The sequence below is a fragment of the Cucumis melo genome, chromosome 7 (assembly GCF_025177605.1).
Source record: "Cucumis melo cultivar AY chromosome 7, USDA_Cmelo_AY_1.0, whole genome shotgun sequence".
NCBI classification, from domain to species: domain Eukaryota; kingdom Viridiplantae; phylum Streptophyta; class Magnoliopsida; order Cucurbitales; family Cucurbitaceae; genus Cucumis; species Cucumis melo.
In genome coordinates, this window is record NC_066863.1 from 8,550,579 (window position 1) to 8,573,970 (window position 23,392).

Genomic DNA, 23,392 nt, shown 5'->3' on the forward strand with positions numbered 1-23,392 from the left:
TTTTGAAAGTAGTTTGTCTTTTTATTGGAAAAGCTTTGTGTTTGAAGACAATGCTGCAATAAAATGCCTTCTGCCACTCTCAATTTTGACCTCTCTTAGGCTTAGGAGCCCAATGTAGAAACTATTTGTTCAATTCATGGAGATGAGGTGGAGTATGTGTAAGTGGAACTTATTTAATCTTAAAGGAAGAATCTCTTTTCGTTATTACTGCCATATTGGTCATCATGAGATATATGTAGTTCTCAATTAAAGAGCATCAATTGATTACCTTTTATTTAGTAGTTTGCAATTAGACAAATTAGTATGAGCATGATATCATATACCTTTTCTATGGTTTATCACACTTGTAAAAGTGGCGCTATGTGGGTTGCCTTCTTGCCACAAAATATTAATGGTTTTGGAATATTTTGTGGTAATCAGTAATCACCATAGTTGGTTGAACATCACTGCTTGAAAGAACATTAAAATAAAAGTCTAGTTGCTCTTACAAGGGCAATGTGAAATATCATATGATGTCATCTGGCTCGACTTTTAATTATAATAACTGTTGAAACAATTTTTCTATTTCATCTTCTTCCTGTTATTTATTGAACTTAAATTTTCATATAGTTTTCTTTTAGGTTGTAAAATCAATTTGAATTGTAATGGCTACTGATCAGATGCTACATAAAATACCAAAAAGGGATAAAACATTTCTAGTAAAGTACCTACCATCCCCAGGCTTTTTTGTGTAAATTTGAGATAATTTCTTAGGAAATATTTTCATAACTATTAGTTTTCCCCCTAATTTTCCTTCTAATAGCAACTGCCTTAGATTGATTTTGATTATGGTAGCATTATCATAGATATGGTTTGATTATTAGGGATACAGTGACTCCATTCGTGAAGCTTCTTGTTAAGATTTTCTTTTCTTTTACATATCCTATGAACAAAGGATGTAGGTTGCATTCATAATGGTCTCAAGTATAATAGATTCATGGCTTTTATCAGGGTATATTAGCAATCCTCAAATAGGTTAGTAGGATGTAGGTTGCATTCAGACATAGATGAAGAGAGTTTGGTAGACATTTCTCACTTTGTCAGAATCATCCTTGAACCCAGAAAATAGAGCAATTAGGAGTAAGAAATGAAAGTATATTAATCTAGCAATATACTTCTAGGAAAGGAAAATCAGTTCATGTGTGAGATGCAACAAAAAAAATGGAACAAGTATAAAGAATTCTTCTAAAGAAAGATATTTTCTTGGATTTCCATTTTCATAAGGTCTATCATTGCTCACAGGAAAAAGAACAGGAAAATTTATCAAGTAACCACAAGGGATTTTTTGAAGGAATGGTGGAACTACAGTTGTGACATTTTGTAGTAATCATAGTCAAACTTAAAAAGAATGCTTATCAAGATATGACCACACATTTCCCATAGACAGGAAACAATTTGTCAATAACTCAACATTCAAAATGGAAAACGCAGAGTAAGTAATTGCCATTAGATGTGTGCATGCGTAGGTTCATAAAGCTTTTGTAATTTGGAATATTTGCTTTTGTCTTTACCGCTTGCTTTGATGATCTGATTTTGGTCTAAAAATTTAATTTCACTTTTCCTTCCTAATCTATATAAAATGAGGTTTGTGCTATTAATAATGTAGGACGGAAGTTGCACTATGTCAGAGAGAGATATTTACGACTATTGAAATTTATGTCCTAAAACCTATTGTTCTATTGGAGTTTATGTCTGAGATTAACTGACTAAACTCTTTTAGACCGAGTTGATCACACTATATCAAAGATAGATTGGTATTCTATTCAATAATATGGTTATTGTAGCCACTTATCCCACAAAATGTTAGTGGGATTATTCAATAAAATGTTAGATTTTTCTACCAACTTAGTCCAAGAGCAATATGGTCATTTGACCATTTAAATCAAAGTCAAACTTTTACTTTTTCAAATCAAAAGTTAACATTTTGTTCATCTTGACTAATTTCAATCTTTCGAGTATGAATCTGCATTCATTTTTTTTGAAATTCAAATCACATTTGAATATAAAATTGGTCAAAGTTTGACTCAAAGTTAAAGTCAACAATTTGGCTTTTTACAACTTTGACAATTTCCATCAATTCCTAGCTTTTGAATATAAAACTGTATTCATATTTTAATAAATTTAAATCACATTTAAACATAAAGTCCTATTTCAAATTTATAACTGACGACTATATCACATATATTCTATGTAATTTCGGTTGGAATTTATGTTCTAAAACTCGTAGTTTGTAGTTTAAATTATATTATATTCAATAATGTGATTATTGAGGATTTATTTGTGAAAACAGAATATTATAGTTTTGAAATTCAATAAACTAAGGTCCTAAGGTTATCTAATGTAGACTTTAACTTGATGTAGAAATATAAACGTGGATCAAGTTCGAGTATATAGCCCAAATGGTCTATAGTGTATGAATAAGGTTGAACGACTTATTCTAGGGACACTATGGAAGCAGTCTACTTTGTAGTTAATAAAAACGATATGATCTTAAATCGTTTATGTATAGATATGGAAGTATGAGCATCCTATTTAGAGAGTTTACATTAGACATGAACCATACAATAGTCACTTTTAAGTTAATACTATTGCCGTATAAAACTTACTATTTTGATTATGATAATCTGTGTAACTTAATCTTAATCCTGAGTTAACTATACACTTCTGTTCAAAAGGAATTATCCTTAAATTTGCATAGGTAAGGGCAACTCATCAGTGTTGACCCAATAAGCCCTCGTTTTAATGGCTTGGAACATAGGGTGCAAAACGGAATTCATTTTTACTCGTTTTAGCGTTAGTAGATGGGTTGTTCTCTTAAGGACTGAATCGAAGTCTTAAACAAAGGGCTCCATCCTATCATTGGCCTGAGAGGGATTCGGTATAGGTTGAACTTTAAACCAATTGTTTAATAGTGGATCAGTGGGACCTAAAGAACAAGATGCAATCTCGGGGTAAAACAATATTTTGACCCAATCGAGGTTACGAACAAGCTGTGAAGGATTAACTTATTGATCATAGTTATATTAGATGGACAGAAATATATCTATAGTGAGGAGGATACAGCTACGAGACTTTAGTAGAATGACCCATTGGTTAACGAATGTTGATTAGCTCGGTCTAAAAAGGATTTAGCCAGTTAACCTCAGATTGTTAGAACCCATGATCTATAGGTCAATTAGGTTCCAATGCTAGCTCATATGGATTTAACTTAGAATAATATGATGCAATAATTCGAATTGTTCTAAAGTAAAGAGAGAAAAACCGACGTCGGTTATTAGTTTGAGATAGAGCTTTATCTTTAAATGTGATTTAAATATTAAAAATATGAATATGATTTATATCTGGAAGTTCGAAATTGATGGAAATGGTCAAAGTTTTAAAAAGTCAAAATGTTGACTTTTGACTTTAAAAAGTCAAACTTTGACCAGATTTATATTCAAATGTGATTTGAATTTCAAAAGAATGAATGTAGATTCATGCTTGGGAGGTCGAAATTAGTTAAGACGGACAAAATGGTAAAAAGTCAAAATGTTGACTTTTGACTTAAAAAAGTTAGTTTGACTTTTACTTGAATAGTCAAATGATCATATTGCCCTTGGACTAAAGTTAGAGGGAAGATCTAACATTTTGTTGGATAATCACACTAACATTTAGTGAGATAAGACGTAAACACCTAACCCATTAAGTTCCACTTATGGTTAGTGGATTATTAGGTGTTGAGATTTAATAAACTAATTACTTGCAATTTGCATGTAATTAGCTTATTCAAAGGCTTTTTTTCCATATTTTTAGAACTTTTGGAAATTTTTTGATTTTATGAATTTCAAAATTATTTTTCAAACTAGTTTTCTCCCCCAAATCTCAAACTAAAATTTCTCCTTAATTTCCATCTCTTTCTCAAATTCCTTGACCTAATTGGGTCTCACAACCCAATTCTAAGTTCATAGAATAAAGGGTCAACACTAGTGGTGGTCTCCAATTTGAGTTCGTGAAGAAATATCGAAGAATCGAGAAGCTACGCATGTATGACTCTATTAACCCTAATTTTGTTTGATTGGGGTAGTTTTATAAGCACTTTAATCTCTAATTAGTTACATGCATCTAGAGTAAGATTCGATATTAATTCTGGCATGTATCGTTTTCCAATAATTTCTTTTTCCAACTTTTGAATTTCTCTCTTTAAGGTTGAAAATTTTATCCCATTAAAATGACAATCAGCAAATCGTGCGGTAAATACATCACTCGTCAGGGGTTCAAGATATTTATTAATTGATGGGGAGTCAAATCTAACATATATTCCTAGCCTTCTTTGATAACCCTTCTTAGTACATTTGTGGTGGAGCAATTGGTGCATATACTGCACATCAAAAAATTCTCAAATGAGAAATATTTGGCTCATTGTCATATTCTATATTTATATGCAAGTACTTGGGATAAGCTGTTAGCCTAATACGCACAAGTGACGTAATATGCAAAATAGCATGTCTCCATATAATTGTAGGAAACTTAGCTCTCATAAGTAATGGTTTAGCAATTAATTATTGCAAACATTTTATAAAATGATTTTGCTAAACCATTTTGTGTATGAACACAAGCTGCATGATGTTCAACGCTTATCCTAATAGACATACTATAATTGTCAAAAGTCTGGGATGATAAAGTCATCTGCATTATCAAGTCAAATGTTCTTGATAGTCTAATCAGAAAATTGTGTTCTTAACTTAATTATTTAATTAAATAATCTTCCAAATGCAAGATTTTGACTTGATAATAAGCACACATGTGACACTAACTATGTCTATTAATACTTATGAAATATTTATGAAATACTTAAATGGTCCATTTGGTGGGCTAATAGGTTCACATATATCACTATGAATTTGTTACAAAAATATAGGTGATTTAATTCTCATTTTAGCTAGTGATAGTCTAATTATTAATTTGCATTAACTGCAATCATAGCAGAATAATTCGTTACATCGAAGAATTTTCTAGTTCTTTAATGAATGTCCATGTGAATTTTTAATAATTCTTCTCATTATTATAGATCATGGACGACCCAGTCAATTATGCCAAATTGCAAAAATGTTTGGATTCATAAACTTCAGATTCATTATTGTATAGGTTTCAAATATTACTTCTATATGAGTATAATATATTCCAGAAAATAAAGCATGCAACTTTTCCTAATATACATTTTTCAATTAAGAGAGTAGATATTATATAAAGATATTCTATCTCATTCTTTCTATCAATCTCAATATGATAACCATTCTAACGTACATTTTCAAACTCAATAGATTTCTCTTTGATTGACTAGAGAACAATGCATTATCAATGATGAATTTTGTTTCTCTAGACAAAATAATATTTGCCTTTTCAAATCCTTCAATTAAACCTGATATTGTATTTATAAGCTTACAACGTTATCAATTTGGAAAAATATTTTAAACTTATCGATATTATGTGCGTAGTTGCACTGTCTGTCATGCATATAACTTCATTGTTCATTTTAAAGTTATTCAGCATAAGAAAATTATTACAAAATAATTTAAAAAAAACTTAGAATATATATTAAAAAATGAGAGATAAAAAAAACATTAATTATTTTATCAAACATTAATTCATAAATAAAATAATTTTAAAAAAAACTTAGAATATATATTAAAAAATGAGAGATAAAAAAAAACATTAATTATTTTATCAAACATTAATTCATAAATAAAATACCTACTATTTTATCAAGCATGTCAATTTTATCTTTAGGAGATTTAAAACTTTACCACATTCAAATTTGTCATACTAGATGGGTCAAATATATTATCAATTTGATATTCAAAATTTGTTTTCACATTTTTCTCTTTTTTTGTGGAGCTTCTCTTTTATTACCATCATTTCATGTGGTTCTTTTGAGATTTGGAGGATTATAACGACCAACCTCGAAAAATAATTATTTATTATTTTATTGCGGTTATAACCGTATAGTCGTCAAATTCATAGCATTCAGTAAATGAGATTGTTTTAGTTAGTCAAGATTCATTATTTTGATCCACCACTATTAGAATTTAAAACGTTAATGTTGGTTCTTTAGTTGACCGATGTTTATGGTTTTTCAATCAATAACTCGTTATTTCATTCAACCACATGAAGACATTAAAATAAGTATAATCAAAATAATTTTCTCGATATTGTTACTGTAGGAGCATATTCAAAAAGTAGAATAATTACTTTCTACCGATCATATTCTTAATGACATTTCAGTGTATCAAGCATTCATGATAAATAATTATTACCATTAGTATCAAATAATAGAAATTTAATCTATATCAAACATGTAAAATAATATTTATTTTATTAATTATAACGAGTATAAGGAAACCAACATACCATTAGGACCTGTCTTCGATGGAGGAGATAACTGAAGCTTGTATTGATAACGTGTTGTGAAAACAAGGCACAACCAAAATACAAATATCAAGAAAATATAATATTAAAATAAATAAAATATAGTATATAAATAAACTAATATAAATAAGAAATTAGGAAATTCTTTTCAATTCCCACACCATTTATTTGGGAAGTTCACCAACGTGTATCTCAGTTTCAAAACCTAACAAATGTCATTATTTATAGGCAATTTGGCAAGCAAGAGGTAGAATATAACACGACAACTAAAAGTTTAGTTGACGTTGCTAAGGGTTGACATCTTCATCACACATGATACGAGCTGAGAGAGAAAGTAACACATGACTACACGAACATTAAGTTTAATGCATAATGGATATTTATTTAGAAACTTTTATGATAATATAACATATATCATTAATTTTTTAAATCGTAAAAATAACAAATTTAAAATGAGATAACTTCTAATAGCCCTTTCATTACTCATGCGAGGGAAAAAGAAAACAGCTATGGAACTGCTTTTTCAATTTCCATTTTATTTATTTATTTCCCCGAATGGGGTGGCCGAGGCCATCGACAGTCCACAGCATTCGATTCTAGGGCTAACCGTTCAGACGAGACTCATAAAATTCACCGCCCCAGATCGTAATTCTATAAGTTCATCGCCGGAGAAGCGTCATCCCCGCCGGCAATCGCTGTTTGGGTGTGTGAAAGTTTTTTTTGTGTGTATATTTTCTCCATTTTTCTTCTGCTTTCAGCTTCGCTTCCCCTCTGTCTGCGATAAATTTAATTTTGATATCTTTCGGCCTTTCTGCACATAGGAGTGATGACTATTAAGGTGTTGCGAGCTGAGAAATGAGTGCAAATAGAAATGTAGGTTTATGGGTGGGTTTTAGAACCTTCGTTCCTGATAATAATTTTGTGAGGGTGGGAGTTTGAGCTAGAACTGCTAATTTTCTTCGTTTAATGAAAAGATGGAACTGTGTTTTTACTGTATCTGAATTCTGCACCAGCCCATTTTCTTGAAAACCCTTGAATTATTTCGAAGTTAGGATTGTTTTGATTGTTCTTTCCATGGACAGCTCTTTCTTAAAGTTTACTTTTGATATTCAGATTGTTGAATGTTGTACGCTAACATATAATTTTCTTTCTCAGCTAATATTGGAGTTGATTTTTGCTGCTGTTTCTCAGTAGTAATTGAGTTGATTTTATTGAGGAAGAGATATGGGAAGCCAAGAAAATGTTAAACATATTGAGGATTGCTCAGTTTCAAAGTAAGCTCTCTTCTCCTTCCTTTCCCATTTCGCGTTTCACTTTCTTTCTATCTCTGAGGGCTTTTCTCCTTTTCCACTTGTTGAAAGCTGGACTGTATACTTGCAAATGAAAATTCCTCTAGAATCTTATCTTGTAACACCATCTTGTTGTGCCTGCAAATCTCAAATTGCTTAGCAAAAAAAAAAAAAAAAAAGAAAAAAAAAAAAACAGGATAGTTTTTCCAAAACCGAGGGATATGTATGTGTTGTTTTGTTTCTAAATGTTAAGACTAGCTTTAACTTCTGCCAAGTAGGGTATTTACTCCAAAACCAATACGTTTACCTTATTCATCCTTGAATCTCATTGCTTGTTTCGGGTATCGAATGTAAGCAGAAATTTGTTCAAAATGTGGTGCCGAATGTCTTAACTCTGGTGTAGCCATGGTTTAAATTTTGGTAAATATAACTTAGTAGCTACACGTAGGTAGTTTGTCTAAGATGACAGAAGGAATCTCGAAAAGTTCTACCGTTTGTAATCTGAACTGTATCATTTTATTAAGGTAACCCTGCAACCTTCCACCTATTGAGCATAATGTTCTATGAGTTTTTGGGTTTAAATTCTAGTTTGGTCTCGTAATTTAATTCATTTTGCTTCATATACTGTTAAAATGTTTAGTGGTCCTTAGTTTCAAAATGTCCATTTCTATCTCTGTTGTGGAGGTTGGTGCCTTCATTTTCATATTTATGTATATTTATATATTAAAATTTTAGCATGGCACTTGATTGTTAAAGCTTTTCATTGTGTATAAAACTTGTGTTAAAACTTTGCAAATGGTGATCAATATAACCAAAAAATTTTAAATGTGGGATCAAAATAAACTTTTTTTTGAAAGTACATGAACTAAAATGATAAAAAAAAAAAAAATACAAGGATCAAAATGATCATTTTGGAACTTTTTTTGCCCTCCTTTCCTTGTGTCTTTAACTGGTACTTTATGTGTTGATTTTTATTGACGATTGGACATTCACAGTGCGTTGGGTACTTGGGTATTCTCAGTAGCAGGAGCGTTGCTAGCAATTCCAGTGGGAATAAAGAGGAAATCACTTGCACCCCTTGTCTTTTTTGGCACAACTGGTACTATGCTTGACATTATAATGGGAATTAGTGCTTGTGAAAGAGAACATGCTGAGCGTCAAATGAAGCTATTAGAGGAAGCTCAAAACTCTGCTCCTCAATCGTCTCTTAACGATTCCAATTCCCATTCTTGATTTTTTGCTAACACGGTTGTATCACCCGTTCGTATCGTGCCATGCTTAATGACCTTTTCTTCCCCCAACTGTGTTAAATGATGAACACTCTTGTGGCATGGCCTTTGGCTGGGTTTGTTCAGCCTTCTTTCAAATCACAGTGACATTGCATCAGTTATGGTTCACGAAATCGTTTGCCTTGGCTTTATTGATTTGCAATAAAATTATTCTTTAGTTACTAAGGTACGAATTTTCATGTGCATTAAGATTTTATAAACTACTTTGAGTATTTAGTTTCACTGTTCTCTTGAAGAACCAACAGTTTCAGAAGTAAATAGGTTCGAATTCAAATAAATCTTTATGTGTAACGTTTCTTCACTTGCCTCTCCTTCACTTCAATATTTTCTCTAATGGTAGACAATTTGAATTCAATTTTAGGTTATTGGTTTTTCGTCAAAACTTTAACTTAGTTATGTTATAAATTTTAGTTGTTTTTATTAAATTAGAATATCTATATGATGTTGCGAAATAATACTTGTACAAAAATTGCAACATAAAACATGTTCATAAGTTAAATGTAGTTTAAATTCAACTCAAAATAGAGTAGGTAAGGCAACTAATTGTGAACAATTATATAAATTAAAATCTAGTCTATACACTCTAGATATAAGAAAATAGAATTATTTAAATTAGAATTTAATTAATGAATCTACCACCAAACATTTGAAAACATAAAATACAATTTTGTGTTTCATCGATTTTTCAAATGTTAAGTCCATAATTTACTAGTGAATTCTTACCTTACGTTAGGGAATTGGATGTGATCAGTCCAAAGACCGATTGATCAATAAGGAGCATGGAAATGTCGAAGAAACCATCTCAAATCTCCCATTCTCTTTATCCATGCTGGTATTAACCGTTACTTCAAATTTAAGAGGGCTGTTTTTTCCTTGTTCTAACAACATTTTCAGCAAAATCAACCAGATTTGATATAAAGTTTTAGAAGGCCTCTCTCCGTTCTCGAATGCTCGAGGGGAATTACCAATCGGAGCACTGGAATGGCTTGATTCAGAAACAGCATTTGTGTTGGGATGGGAATTGGATTTATGCCAACTATAGTGAGAATAAATCTTTTCAGCTTTGATGTTACCAAACAAGATTTCTGCAGCTTGATTCTTAACAAGCAGAGGAAGGTATTCTGATTCATCCCATACGTATAGCTGCAGTAGAACCATACAGTAAATTCAAAACACATATAATACAATTTAGGCGAGACAAAACAAGCATATGACATTCCTAGTCATCGTGATGAAACAAACTGATGATGGGTTTCACTATTGAACTTGAACATGAATAGTAAATCCAGCACATATGTCGGGAACTGTTCAGATTAGTGATTTTGAATCCAATCAAGGAGCAAAATGGAAATGTGAGATACATACTTTGTAAGTTTGTGACCGAACACTATATGGAAGAAGACTCTTCAGCATTTGAAGCTTCCGGGATATCATACAAGGGATTGATAAAAGGTGGTCTAAAGAAAGGGAAGACATGAACTCCCAAAGTGCAACTAAAAAGACAACGTTAAATCGAGTGATATAATGCAGGGTATATATGTTCAGAACAGCAGGATGGTTAGTTGATGCGTTCTGTTTATTAGAGATTCTAAATTGAAACTAGCAGACTCATAACACTCGTTCAAAGCAGTTGAAAGGATGGTTGAAATCAGGTGTTCGCAAAGGAGTTCAAAGACGGGTAAGCTAGAAACACTCCAGTCACTAAAAAATGGATTATTTAATGCCCATCGTGACCAGGCTAATGGTATTTTCGGTTTTTAGGTGAAATAGAGTCTAGAACATAAAGAAAGTGCAAGAATAGTTCATACCATGAAAGGCCTATATATCATGCTTACTACATGAAGGCGGTTCAAGCTTTTTGAACAACAAAGTGGAACGGAAATCTGATTATCCACAGACCTGAAGACAATAGAAAAACAATCAGTGTCCAGAAATCTGAATTAAAATAATCTTCAGTTAAATAATACAAACTGCTGCAACCTTTCGTACCCATTTTCCAGACCTAAAGGCGAACCACACAACTGGCAACCAGTGCAAATGAGATCTTCTGCCAGACCAAAATCTTCATCGTTAGACAATCGCCTGCTGACAAACAACTTCTCTTTTCGAAGTTCATCAAGATTCATCCAGGGGGTTAACAAAAAGATTTCCCCAATTGACGCATCAAATATAACCTTGCATGATTCAGTAAGACATGATACTTCGGATAGCAAGAGATAGTCTCTGGACATCCCCTTTTCCGGCAATTTCCAGTTACGGAAGAACTGGTTAGTTTTCTGACCAGGCACAACAAGATGAATACAACAAATGATTTAGGACTTGGGTCCGAAATGGAATTAGGTAATCACTAAATGATGGATACGCCATGCATATAGAAATTTCAAATCCAAACTATTGTTCAGTTCGTTCAAAATGTTTAATCTACAATGTCAGTCTGCTTCCATAATAATCAACAGACTACATTTGTATGCAATCATATCTTATATAGAAAACTGTAATAAAACTATTGTATCTTAGGATGGGAAAAACCTCACAGTCAATGGTACTAGATTACATTTTCAGATCTCCATTGATGTTCAAACAATTTGTATCTGAGTTGACCATGAAAACAGTGATTTGGAATGAGCGTATCCTATCATACCATATTTACAAAATTGCATTCGACAATTCGAGTAACGTATTGTCAGTTGTGATTTTCATTCGAAAAGGTCAAATTGTATGCTCTCCACCTCTTTATCGCCATGCCTCCACCCTATGAAGGGAGGTTCCTTCTAATGTCTTGTAACGTGTGCTTCACTAGAGTTCATAATTCAAATCAACAAGTCAAATGAATCCCAGTTGCCAACTACTGGCAAATTTGATAATCACTATTAGTTATAAGAAGCTTATAAGAAGCCATTCAAGGCGTCAAAAGAGAAAAATCAACAAAACATCCGTATATGTGCAAGTCGTCAGAAAAACACTTGATCATACAATAACTTGAAAAGGACCGAGTTCATGAATCAGAAAAGAAATTCAATCACAAATGTTATTTTCCAGCTACCAAAAGAAGGATAATGCCATGTCACAAAAATATTAAAAGTAGGCTGCGTCTACCTTCCACAAACTAAACCAGTCGGACAATATAATATAAAGAGATAGATCTCATGCTTTAATGTGCAATATATCACACAAGTAAAGAGTATGGAGAGACTGCATGATTATGAAAAAGATAGCAAATATAAATACTTGGTCACTAGGCAATCTTATGTTGTGGAAGGTAGAACCAGCCCCCTTCGCCCATTCTACAACCTTCCTCAGCTTTTCTTTAGCTGCTAAACCAGCTCGACAATTGGCCGTTAATTCATCTACACCTATAGACACAAAGAATGATTAGATTTCATTTCTCCCCAGTCGATCCAAAAAATGGTCGTTTATTAAGAACTTGAAGAAGAAAGCTTTCTATAACTCATTAGGACATACAAATTTCATCAAAGCAGTGCGTTAAAAAAACTGCAATTTAACTATCAATTATAATCCAATCATAATACTAAGAATACAATGCTAAGCTGGAAATCATGAACTGAAAAAGCCACAAAATATATATGTTGCACCAGTTCTTCATCTATTAGAGAAATATGCAACAAATTGCAGAAATTTCCTCAAAAATAAAAGCAACGGTAGACGTAAACTAACATACCTTCAGAGACAAGTGTTTCGTAAGGATGGATTATACACTCTAGGGAAGAACAATGAACAGTTGTTGCCTCAGTTGAATCTCCGAATTTCCTTAGTTTCACATCTGAAACGTCCCGAACGAAAGGGGAAAAAGATAAAATAAATGCCCTTAGAAATCATACCTAAAACTACAGATGAAATTTATCACTAGCGAAAGTCGATTCCGTCATTCCATTAATTGAGTAAAATTTAAACGTCGGAGCTTACTCTGCAACAACACAACATCGCCCGGAATTGCAGCGGCAGCCATTTTCTTCTGCCATAATGATACAGAGAAAAACGACCGTGTATCATCAGCTACCTTAATGTCAGTCCTTATGACGTCTCCGCCACTGGTCAATTTGTACTGTATACAAAGGAATAAGAGTTGCTCCGAAAGTAGAATGGGAAAGATATGAATGTAAACGGAAATAGAGAGAGAGGAACCTCAACAGGAGTGGATCGATGAATGAAGACGAGGAGTTGAACAAAACCGCCAACGTGAAGAGCAGCTTCGGAGAGATCGATCAGAGGTCCATACCATCCGAATACAGACATTACCGGCGGTTGCCAATGCCCGGTACAGTCACTTTGTAGTATGAAGCCCGCCCCGATGAAGAAAATGGTTTGCTTTGGCGCGTACTATTTTTCGTTCGAGTCAGTTATGGGTTTCTTTACAACAACACGACGGCGTATGTGCTTAATGGCCTGCCCGAATAAGTCTTATATAAGACATAGGCCAAAATACCATATAGCTCCCTAACATAATTATGAGAGTTTGATAAAAAGAAAAAGAAAAGTAAAAATAAAAGCCAGTTTTGCTACATTTTATTTATTTTTCGTAAATGGTAGTTTATACTTTGAAACAAATGAGAAAGGAAAGTTTTTGAAGCGCCATTTAATTTGGCAGGTGTGGGATAAAGGGTTTTTGTATCTCTATAAAATAAAATATGACGTTTTAATTAATAAATATTATTAGTAGTAGAAAAATGGTAGAGACCCTTTCTAAACGAATAACTGAAGAGAGAGAGATGGAAAGCAACATTGTATTATAATAGATATATATTACCTTATAAAATAATGATGTTAATTTATTTAACAAATAAATAATTAGTCGATTCTTTTTTAAAAAAAAAAAAAAAAATTAAATAAATGCGTTGGTGGTGATGTTGGTCATGCTATGTTTCACTTTCATCATATTATTTATGCCCATGACATTAACCTCATCCCATTGGGGTGATGGTGATGTGACTTCAAATTTTTGTATGCTCAGGAATAATCTGTAAATAAATTATAGTGCATCCAATGACATTCTCAAATCTATTATCTTTTGTACCATATATTTTATTTTGTTTTCTTTAAAAATAACTATTTTTCAAAAAAAAAAAAAAAAAAAAACCTATTCAATTTTTCAGCGATTTTGTTATCCCTCTTTCTCTCGTAGGAATATATTTTAATTTCTTCATCAAAAACTTGAAAATCTTTAAAGACAAAACAATTACTAAAGTTTCTTCAAAGAGAATCTTTAAATCTCTTTTAACCGTAAATCTCTAAAGATTGCGTTTCCAACTCCCGTTTGAAGTTCATCAAACTCTACCTGTAAATAGAAGTTTTCATTTTATTTCGAATTTATCAAAGAAGACGCATCGAAGAAAGAAACTAACAAAAGAAGATTAAAAGGTAAGTCTTTACCTTCAATAAAAACAATTATTTTCATGAAGTTTATATTATCTCAACAAGATCGATCCAAGACATATGAACTTAAGAGATTAAAAGAAGACTTCGATAATTGGATGTTTCAATTATCTAAACCAGAAGAATCTGATATCTTCCAATTACTAAAAGTACCAATCTAGGAGGAGCGTCGCCTAGAATAACATAGTGCCATCTAGAATAACATAGTACTATATATAGCACTCTTACTGTATTGTAGTCACTTGAATCTTGATTAATAAACCTCTTTCTCTAAGCATAAAGGATGTCCGAAAGTAGGTGATATTCACATAACTGGATTATCAAAGTTATAATGTTCATTTTTCTCCATGTTTCCTTAGTTAAAAATCTAGCCTTTAACTAAAGTAACATCTTAAAAGCAAAATGTTTACTTTTCCAAATGATATCAGAACAAAGTTTAATACAATGGATCTTATTGAAGAAGAAGGATCTACTACTCGACCAACAGTTTTGGATGGCACAATTTATGCTTATTGGAGGGCTCGCATGACTGCATTTCTTAAATCCATTGATAGCAAAACATGGAAAGTTATGGTTACTGAGTGGGAACCTCCAAGTGTAACAACTGATGGAAAAACAGCTCTCAAACTAAAAATAAAATGAACAGATGCTGAAGATCAAGCCTCTCTCGAAAATTCTTGTGCACTAAATGCTATTTACAATGGAGTTGACTAGAATGTGTTTAAATTAATAAACACATGTTTCTCGGCAAAAGAAGCATGACATATTCTTGAAGTTGTTTATGAAGGAACTTTAAAAGTAAAAACCTCACGACTACAGATATTAAGCTAAAAATTTGAAACTTTAGTAATGATGGAAGAAGAAACAATTGTTGAATTCAACGTTAGACTTTTAGACATTGCTAATGAGTCTTTTGCTTTAGGTGAAAAGATTCATGAGTCAAAACTTGTTAAAAAAATTCTAAGATCTCTACTTAAATGTTTTGATGTGAAAGTTACTGCAATAGAATAAGCTTAAGACATTGAAATATTAAAACTAGATGAATTGTTTGAATCTTTACACACTTTTGAGACGTCTATTTCTGACAAAGAAGACAAAAAGGAAAAAGGACAATCTTTCACTCCATAAACAATGAAGAATCTCCTATCAAAAAAGAAAAATGTTATGATGAAAACTTAATTGATTCCATAGCCATGCTTACAAACAATTTTCTAAAGTTGTTAAAAAATTAAACAAGTGTCCAAACAATTTTGAAAATCACAAAAACAATAACAAAGACTAGAACAATTTTTCAAATAAAAGAAATTCCTAAAAAATTTGATCCATTTAACTATAAATCTAATGAACTTACCAAAAATGGAATGGAGAATAAAAATCTTTTCTAATAAATGCAATGTAGCTTTTTTCACCATCTATTCAACAACTGCAGATGATTGGTATTTTGACAGTTGCTGTTCTAGACATAAGACAAAAAATCAGGTTTTCTTCTTAGAATTAAAGGAATGTACATCTGATCATGTGACTTTTGAAGATGGAGCTAGAGGTAAAATTCTTGGAAAAGGTAATATATTTAAACCTAATCTACCAAATTTATTAGAAGTAAGACTTGTTGAAGGTCTAGCTGCTAACTTAATTAGTATAAGTCAATAATGCGAACAAGACTATACATTAATTTTTTGTAAAGAACAATGTGTAGTCTTTGACAAAAATAACTCATTTTGTATGAAAGGGGTTTGACAAGCTAATAATTGCTATCACTAGATCTCCAAAATTGATTAAACTATATGTAATCTATCAAAAGAAGAAGAAGCACAAATTTAGCATAAAAAACTAGGACATATTAGTCTCAAATTAGTTAATAAAGCTCTAAAAGAATATGTTATTCTGGGGATATCACCGTTGCAGATAAACTTTGACTTAATCTATAAAGAATGCCAAATCGGTAAACAAATTAAGGCTACACATAAAAAAGTTGGTAAGTGTTATACTAATAGGGTTTTGGAGTTTCTCCATATGGACTTAATGGGTCCAATGCAGACTAAAGCCTTGGTGTAAAGAAATATGATTTTGCGTGCGTTGATTATTCTCAAGACACATGGATCAAGTTTCAAAAAGGAAAATCAGACATAGTTAAAGTTTGTAAAACTTTGTGCTTACAACTTCAAAGTGAGCAAGGAAAGAATATTGTTCGAATTCATAGTGATCATGATTGAGAATTTGAAAATGAAGAATTTAATAGTTTATGTGACCAAGAAGGAATACTCCAAGAATTCTCAGCACCTCTAACCCCTCGATAGAATGGGGTAGTTGAATGAAAGAGTTATGTTACATGCAAAAGAAATCCATTTACAATTCTGGGCAGAGGCTATTAACACAGCCTACCATATACATAACAGAATTGCATTATGATCAGGAACATATCCTATACTATCTATATCAACTATGGAAAGGAAGAAAACCTAATGTAAAATATTTCATATTTTCTTATAGCACCTGTTGCATTCTTGCTGATCGTGAATATCACAAAAAATGAGATGCAAATTTTGATAAAGTAATATTTCTAGGTTATTCCTTAAACAATAGAGCATATCACGTCTTTAACAAAAGAACTCAAATAGTCATGGAAATTATCAATGTTATTGTAAATGACAGTGAGAAAATTTATCCCAGACGACCAAATGATGGTGAATTTTTCTATGATAGCATAACTCAAAAAAATGCAAGTCTCCTTAGTTGTTCCTAATGATAAAAGCATCAGTGAAGACTTAAATAACACAGAAAACCTACTACGAGCTCCTCAGAATCTCCAAAGAAAATGTGCACTTTCCACACATGTTCAAAAGAATCATCCTACAAGCACAATCATTTGTGATTTAAATACTGGGATCACAACAAGAAAGAAAGATATAATTGGTTATTTCAAACTAATTGCAAACATATAGCACACGTCATTTATTGAACCAACTACAGTTAATGAAGCTCTTAAAAATGAATTCTAGATTAATAATGCTATGCAAGATGAACTAATACAATTCAAGAGAAATAATGTCACACCTCATTCCACGTTCACTCTATGCAATGGAATGGAGACGTGACCGTCTAAATATTCTACACGATATTTCACAAATTGAAATCACAAAGGACATCTAGTTAGTAAAATTAATAAAAAAAATCACAAGAAACTTAACGCGGAATGAAGCCTCGACGATCGTAAAGTTTATTAATAATTGAAGAATCGGTACATCCCGTACTTTTAATACATCAATCATAAAACTAATAAATCAAACGCAACAAGACTTAGACTTACCTCACCTAGCTACTATATGCTATGCAGGTAGACAATGACCGCTACAAAAACGATACGATTGAGAAGATACGGTAGGTGATCAAGACTGCAAGTTCAACGTTGGATGTCATTCGCTACCTGGGAGAGTGCAAATAAAATAAAACATTTGAAGGATTAGAAAAATACATTTAGTGAGTGGGATCTTTTAGCAAGCATTTTGAAATATCATTTTATTAGAACATGCGTTGTAGCAAAATACAAAACAACCATTTATCAATTTATCGCATCGTACGCCTGTCACATACTATGAGTTATTTTGCAGAATCATTATGCATGATGACATTTTAGTGTACCCTCGCCTTGGCTCAAGCGTTTACCACACTCTTTTGCCAAATTGTAGTCATGTGACGAAGTCTTGACGCATTGGCGAGTATCATCATTTTTCTCACACATAATGTGTCTACCAGGAGAGGGCATCCTACACCAGATCACACAGCAAGTGTGAGGCATCCCGTACCAGATCATACAGCAAGTATGAGGCATCTCATACTAGATCACACAACAAGTATGAGGCATCCTATTCAAGATCACACAGCATGAATGAGGCATTCTATTCCAAATCACACAATAAGAATAGAACATCTTATCCTAGATTACATGTCAAGGATAAGGCATCAAATTATAATTAAGAGGGTACAAGAATCATCTTATCTTAATTTTAACAACACTTGTGTATTTTTTAGACATCATCATCTCAAGTCATAATGTCAACATCAATCTCCACGCTTTTAACAAAATGCAACAAAAAACTCCAAGAGGATGCTTTATTTATGAAATCATTCACAACTACTTCTTTATCGTTTATAAATTACTTATGTTTAAAAGGTAGAGAAATATAGTAGAAATTATATGGTTCATGGTTTCAAAGAATATATGAAGGGTTCAAACATATTTTAGAAAACTTTTTTCTTTCGTTTGAAAATATTTGATACGGAGAACCACTTACAGTTGCAGTCAACTAGCTTCCTAGGCCAAAATCTCCCTTACTCTTCTCAGAATCTTTGCTGGATATGAATTGGCCAGTTTCTTCTTTAACAAATTCCAAGTAAAGGCAGCTTTAAATGACCCGAGTTCCTCTATTGATAGATCTCTTTGGCAAGTTTTTCTATGTTAAAATGATTTCTCTAATCGACAGCGGGGAGTAGACCAATCTCAAAACACCTTATCCTGAATTTGAATTAGGTGGCTGGGTTAGACCAATCGCCGACCTATTGACATCTATGCCATATCACTGATTTTCTTGGTGAAGTAGCTCAGTTTGTCTGTTTATTAGCCACGTAACCTTCTCTCCTTATGAATCTTTCATCGCGTAATCCTTCCTCAAGTCGGGGTCTTCATCGTGTTGGGTTATGCGATTAAGGCCTTACAAATAATATGTGGAATCTAGTTCCAAAACCAAATTCAACAAATATTATTGGAATAAAATGGAAGTATGTAGTTCAAAGACGCATTGCTGATGAACAAAACATTTTCGACCAACACCATTCATGCCTAGCTATTATGGATATTATCATAAAGTTGGTCTAAACAAAATTGTTTCTTAAGTAGGAGTACAGTTTTATATTCACTTATTTAGAGAGCTTATCGTAAACTTACCTATAGGCTTTAATGATTCTAGTAGCCTAGATTTTTATATTGTTCATATTAAAGAATTCTGTTTAAACTTTCTTCCAACATCTTTAATGACTTTCTTGGAATCTCAATTCTAGAAGACCTTTCTATAATTCAGCCATCACCGGAGACTTTAGCTTATGAACTCACTGGAGGAATATCTTCCCAATGGCCTGCAAATGGTCATACCCTTGCAGTCTCACTAAGTGTTAAGTATGTCATTCTACACAAGATAGATATTATTGCTAATTGGTTTACATCCACTCATGCCTTAAGTGTTTCAATTGCACTTGCTACACTGATCAATCACATTGGCATTGGTTCCCATGTTAATGTTGGACAATTCATCTATAATCAACTCCTCGAACATGTAGACACCTTTGAGGTCAAACTACTAATTTGTTTTCCAAGACTTTTATCAAGTATCATGCTTCTTCAGCATCGTGAAGTAATGACAAAACAAGAGGCCCCTTAATCTGCTAAAAAAACTTTAACCTTGAGTTGTCGTCTTTTCCAAGGATCCCATGTGTCAGTTATTCAACACATTGTTCGTCCTCCTCACTCGATAGAATCCTCTATTTCAAAAAGTGTGAACATATCTCCTAAAGGTTTATTGATTCCTCCTTCTTTGGTCACCAGAATTATATGAGTTTTATCTGCATAATTCAGATCTTTGAGTGACTTAATACACTCACTTTCTGAACGACGAGCAGAAGTTGATGCCTTATTAAATACTTTGACTATCCTTCTACCTTTAACTACTGCAACTTCTTTCTCTCAACCTCCAAAGGATTGATTGTTTTCTCTTTCACGCAAAAGGGGAGTATTTGTATATATGGTGATACATTGATAATGTTTTCTAATTCAGAATGTTGAGTGTTTTTGTTTGGGGTGGGTACCTTAAAGTTTAAAGTTTCCTTCGAAGAAAAATACCAATGTTAAGTTTAATTTGTGATTATGAAGACTGTCTAATTTGTGACGACTCTTTAATTACTTCAGTTGTTTTTTATGATCAGCTGAGTTTGTTGATCAATATTGTTGCCTCTACTTTTTCGTTTGAAGTTCATCAACTCTACCTATAAATAGGAGTTTTCACTTTATTTCGAATTCATCGAAGAAGATGCATCCAAGAAAGAAACTGTAGAAGAATCTTGATTAGAATGTAAGTCTTTACCTTCAATAAAAAAAAATATTCTCATGAAGATTATATTATCTCAGTAAGATCGATCCAAGAAATATGAAGATAAGAGATTAAAAGAAGACTTTAATGATTGGAGGTTTCAATTATCTAAATCAGGGGGAGCCTGATCTTCGAAAGGTTCAAATATAGAAGTTAGGGGAGCCTAATATTTAGTACTAAATAACAATTACTAAAGAGTACCAATCTAGGGGGTTGTCATCTAGATTAACATATTGCTATATATAGCATTCTCACAATATTGTACTCATTTGAATTTTGATTATTGAACTATTTATCTGTGCATAAAAACTAAGTAGGTGATATTCACCGAACTGGATAATTATCAGAGTTGTAATGTTCATTTTTTTCCCTGTTCCTTTAGTTAACAATCTAGCCTTTAACTAAAGTAACATCCTAAAAAGCATAATAATCTATTTTACTTTTCAAAATCGACAAAGGATTGATCACGTTTCTTAGTTCTTGGGAAAGTATACGATGGATGACACTTGAAAATCTTGAAGTATTTGATAGATGATACTTCATCTTTTAAGTTTTATTTCTCTCCCCTTTTGTATTAGTCATATATCTAGCTTCTTTCTCTAAAACTCTCTTTAATTTGTATTTCATATCTCCAACAATATAAAATTTATAAAGTTAGTATAAATTAATCTCAAATGTGAAAACCATTATCTCCATGAATCTGAAAGGACAATTAAATCAATCAAAATATATGTCATAAAAGAGTGAACACACTTAATGATGAATCATAATAAAACATTTACGATCAATGTTCTCCAATCCCAATACCATATATTCTTGAATTTTTCATTTGATGATATAAGGACTTCTTTAATTCAATGAAATTGTTATAGGAATAATATCATTGAAGAAGTTAGAAAATATAGAACTTGGTATATTGAATATAATCTGAGCCCAATGAATTCATGTTATCTCTTTAAGAAAATTTTACTCACTATAGTGTCTAAGTTTCATGAATAATTGTCTTTCATGTTAGTACATGATTACATTTTAATAGTCACGTCTCTTCTTCAAATTGGTTATTTTTGAAAAACATGTTGATTCATGAAACAATGTAACTTTGTATGAATAGTCTCATACCATTTGAGGCTTTGCAATTAGCAAAATGGAAGAATGTTATGCAATCATAAATTAAGGCCTTAAACAAAAATAATACATGGACCTTGGTTCCCTACAACTCAAAATTTAATCTTGTGGGATGCAAATGACTATTTAAAATAAAAATAAAAAAAATAAAAAAAAGGAACACAAATGGTACAATTCAAAAATACAAGGCTAGATTTGTGGTCAAAGGCTTTCATCAAACTCTAGGTATTGGCTTTAAAGAAACCTTTAGTCATGTTGTGAAATAATCCACTATTTAAATAAAACTTACATTGGTTGTCAATCATAATTGGAGCGTAAGGCAGTTAGACATCAACTAACAATGCATTTTTTAATGGACATTTGGAAGAGTGTATTTTATGGCACAACTTGAAGGTGATATTGACAAAAATAAACCACAACATATTTGTAAATTGAATCGAGCTTTGTACGACTTAAAACAAGCTCCTAAAGTTTGGTATGAGAGGCGTAAAAATGTGTTACTTGGATTTAAAAACTCAAGCTAATAACTCATTATTTTATTTTTTTAAGTTTGAGGTCAAGGTTTATGTGTTAACTGATGTGGGTGACATCGTAGTTATTGGCACAATCAAACTTTAATCAACAACTTCATTACCATTTTGAACAAGAAATTTTCTCTCGAGGATCTTGGTGAACTCTCTAATTTTCTTATAATTGAAATCCGCAGAGGTAGCTCTGGTATTTACTTTAGTCCGCGAAAGTTTGTTTTAAATTTGTTGGAGCGATTGAAGTTGATTCACATCAAACCATGCCCAACACCTTTTGTAACTAGAAAAGTTTTGTTAGCAAATGAACGAGAACCTTATTGAATTCTACTGTCCATCAACATGTGTGATTTGGACATTACAATATCTAACAAATACAAGGCTAGATATTTCCTATATTGAGAACAAACTTAACCAATTCTTCAATCTCCAACAAGTATTCATTGGCAAGCCGTTAAAAGAGTATTACTTATCTCAAATGAACCATGTCTCATGGTTTAATTTATATTTTGCTAAGTCATATTCTTTTGAATTAGCAGCATTTAAAGATGTTGATTGGGCTAATTGTAGTGTTGATGACATAAGATCAATTATAATTTATCGTGTATTTATTGGTGATTGTCTTGTTTTTTGGTCCTCAAAGAAGTACCATTTGGTTACAAGGTCAAGCACACAAGTCAAACACTTGGGGGCATTTAGGGAAAGGAGTGATTTATGAGAGGGTTAATGTTATAATAACCCTATTATTATAATAGTCCTAGTGTTATGATAGTACGCGTTTGGAGGAGGATTGAGAAAGAAGTGAGAAGGATTGGGGAAGGAATGGAATAGTGAAAAAGAGAAATGAAATCCTAGTTTTTCCATAATCCTTTCCCCAAACTTGGAGTAGCACTACAAGAAATCGGAAGAGTCCCGATGCCGAAAACCATGTCGAGAATGAGAATGACGAGAATGAGCATGGGTATAGGCGAGCCATTATGATGTCACAATGAAGTCGTCGAGATTGCTCCACCAAATTGATTTTTTAAAAATATATTGTAAACTTTTTCCGATGTTTATGCAGAAACATCGAGTATGGTTGCACCCATCCCCGACTTATACGTTGAAGGCGTCAGGAAAAATTAAAAAATAATTCAAATGTTGAACTTTCTTCGACGTCGTTAGGTAAACGTCGAGATTGGTTGGCACTAACC

The 23,392-nt window shown here is 32.2% G+C and overlaps 2 protein-coding genes across 5 annotated transcripts; one reads left to right on the top strand and one right to left on the bottom strand.

Moving 5' to 3' along the window:
- Nucleotides 1-7,116: 7,116 nt before the first annotated feature.
- Nucleotides 7,117-9,187, top strand: LOC103487570 (uncharacterized). 2 transcript variants are annotated; one of them, XM_017044358.2, is made up of 4 exons: nucleotides 7,117-7,147; nucleotides 7,600-7,718; nucleotides 8,182-8,257; nucleotides 8,729-9,187. In XM_017044358.2, exons 2-4 carry the CDS (start codon nucleotides 7,685-7,687, stop codon nucleotides 8,964-8,966), a joined length of 348 nt encoding a protein of 115 aa, XP_016899847.1. In that variant the 5' UTR covers nucleotides 7,117-7,147; nucleotides 7,600-7,684; the 3' UTR covers nucleotides 8,967-9,187. The 2 variants fall into 2 exon arrangements, with proteins under 2 accessions (XP_016899847.1, XP_050943498.1); XM_051087541.1 differs by lacking the exons at nucleotides 7,117-7,147; nucleotides 8,182-8,257.
- Nucleotides 7,712-13,739, bottom strand: LOC103487569 (uncharacterized). Of its 3 annotated transcripts, XM_051087540.1 has the most exons (8): nucleotides 13,166-13,557; nucleotides 12,947-13,085; nucleotides 12,702-12,803; nucleotides 12,251-12,375; nucleotides 11,003-11,298; nucleotides 10,831-10,921; nucleotides 9,746-10,165; nucleotides 7,712-7,871 (listed from the first exon to the last, which is right to left on the bottom strand). In XM_051087540.1, the coding sequence occupies exons 1-7, from the start codon at nucleotides 13,274-13,276 to the stop codon at nucleotides 9,770-9,772; spliced, it is 1,260 nt and encodes a 419-aa protein (XP_050943497.1). In that variant the 5' UTR covers nucleotides 13,277-13,557; the 3' UTR covers nucleotides 7,712-7,871; nucleotides 9,746-9,769. The 3 variants fall into 3 exon arrangements, with proteins under 3 accessions (XP_050943497.1, XP_008444128.2, XP_050943496.1); XM_008445906.3 differs by lacking the exon at nucleotides 7,712-7,871 and having other exon boundaries at nucleotides 9,613-10,165; nucleotides 11,012-11,298; nucleotides 13,166-13,739; XM_051087539.1 differs by lacking the exon at nucleotides 7,712-7,871 and having other exon boundaries at nucleotides 9,613-10,165; nucleotides 13,166-13,556.
- Nucleotides 13,740-23,392: the final 9,653 nt, after the last annotated feature.

Bases quoted from the DNA above. Each gene is read 5' to 3' on its own strand.
- LOC103487570 (XM_017044358.2), top strand. From the start codon at position 7,685: ATGTTAAACATATTGAGGATTGCTCAGTTTCAAA. The intron at 7,719-8,181 runs GTAAGCTCTCTT...AGCTACACGTAG, and splicing joins GAGGATTGCTCAGTTTCAAA to GTAGTTTGTCTAAGATGACA. The intron at 8,258-8,728 runs GTAACCCTGCAA...GGACATTCACAG, and splicing joins AACTGTATCATTTTATTAAG to TGCGTTGGGTACTTGGGTAT.
- LOC103487569 (XM_051087540.1), bottom strand. From the start codon at position 13,276: ATGTCTGTATTCGGATGGTATGGACCTCTGATCGATCTCTCCGAAGCT. The intron at 10,922-11,002 runs GTTGCAGCAGTT...TATTGTCTTCAG, and splicing joins CTGGAAAATGGGTACGAAAG to GTCTGTGGATAATCAGATTT. The intron at 10,166-10,830 runs GTATGAACTATT...GTTCTACTGCAG, and splicing joins TGATATATAGGCCTTTCATG to CTATACGTATGGGATGAATC.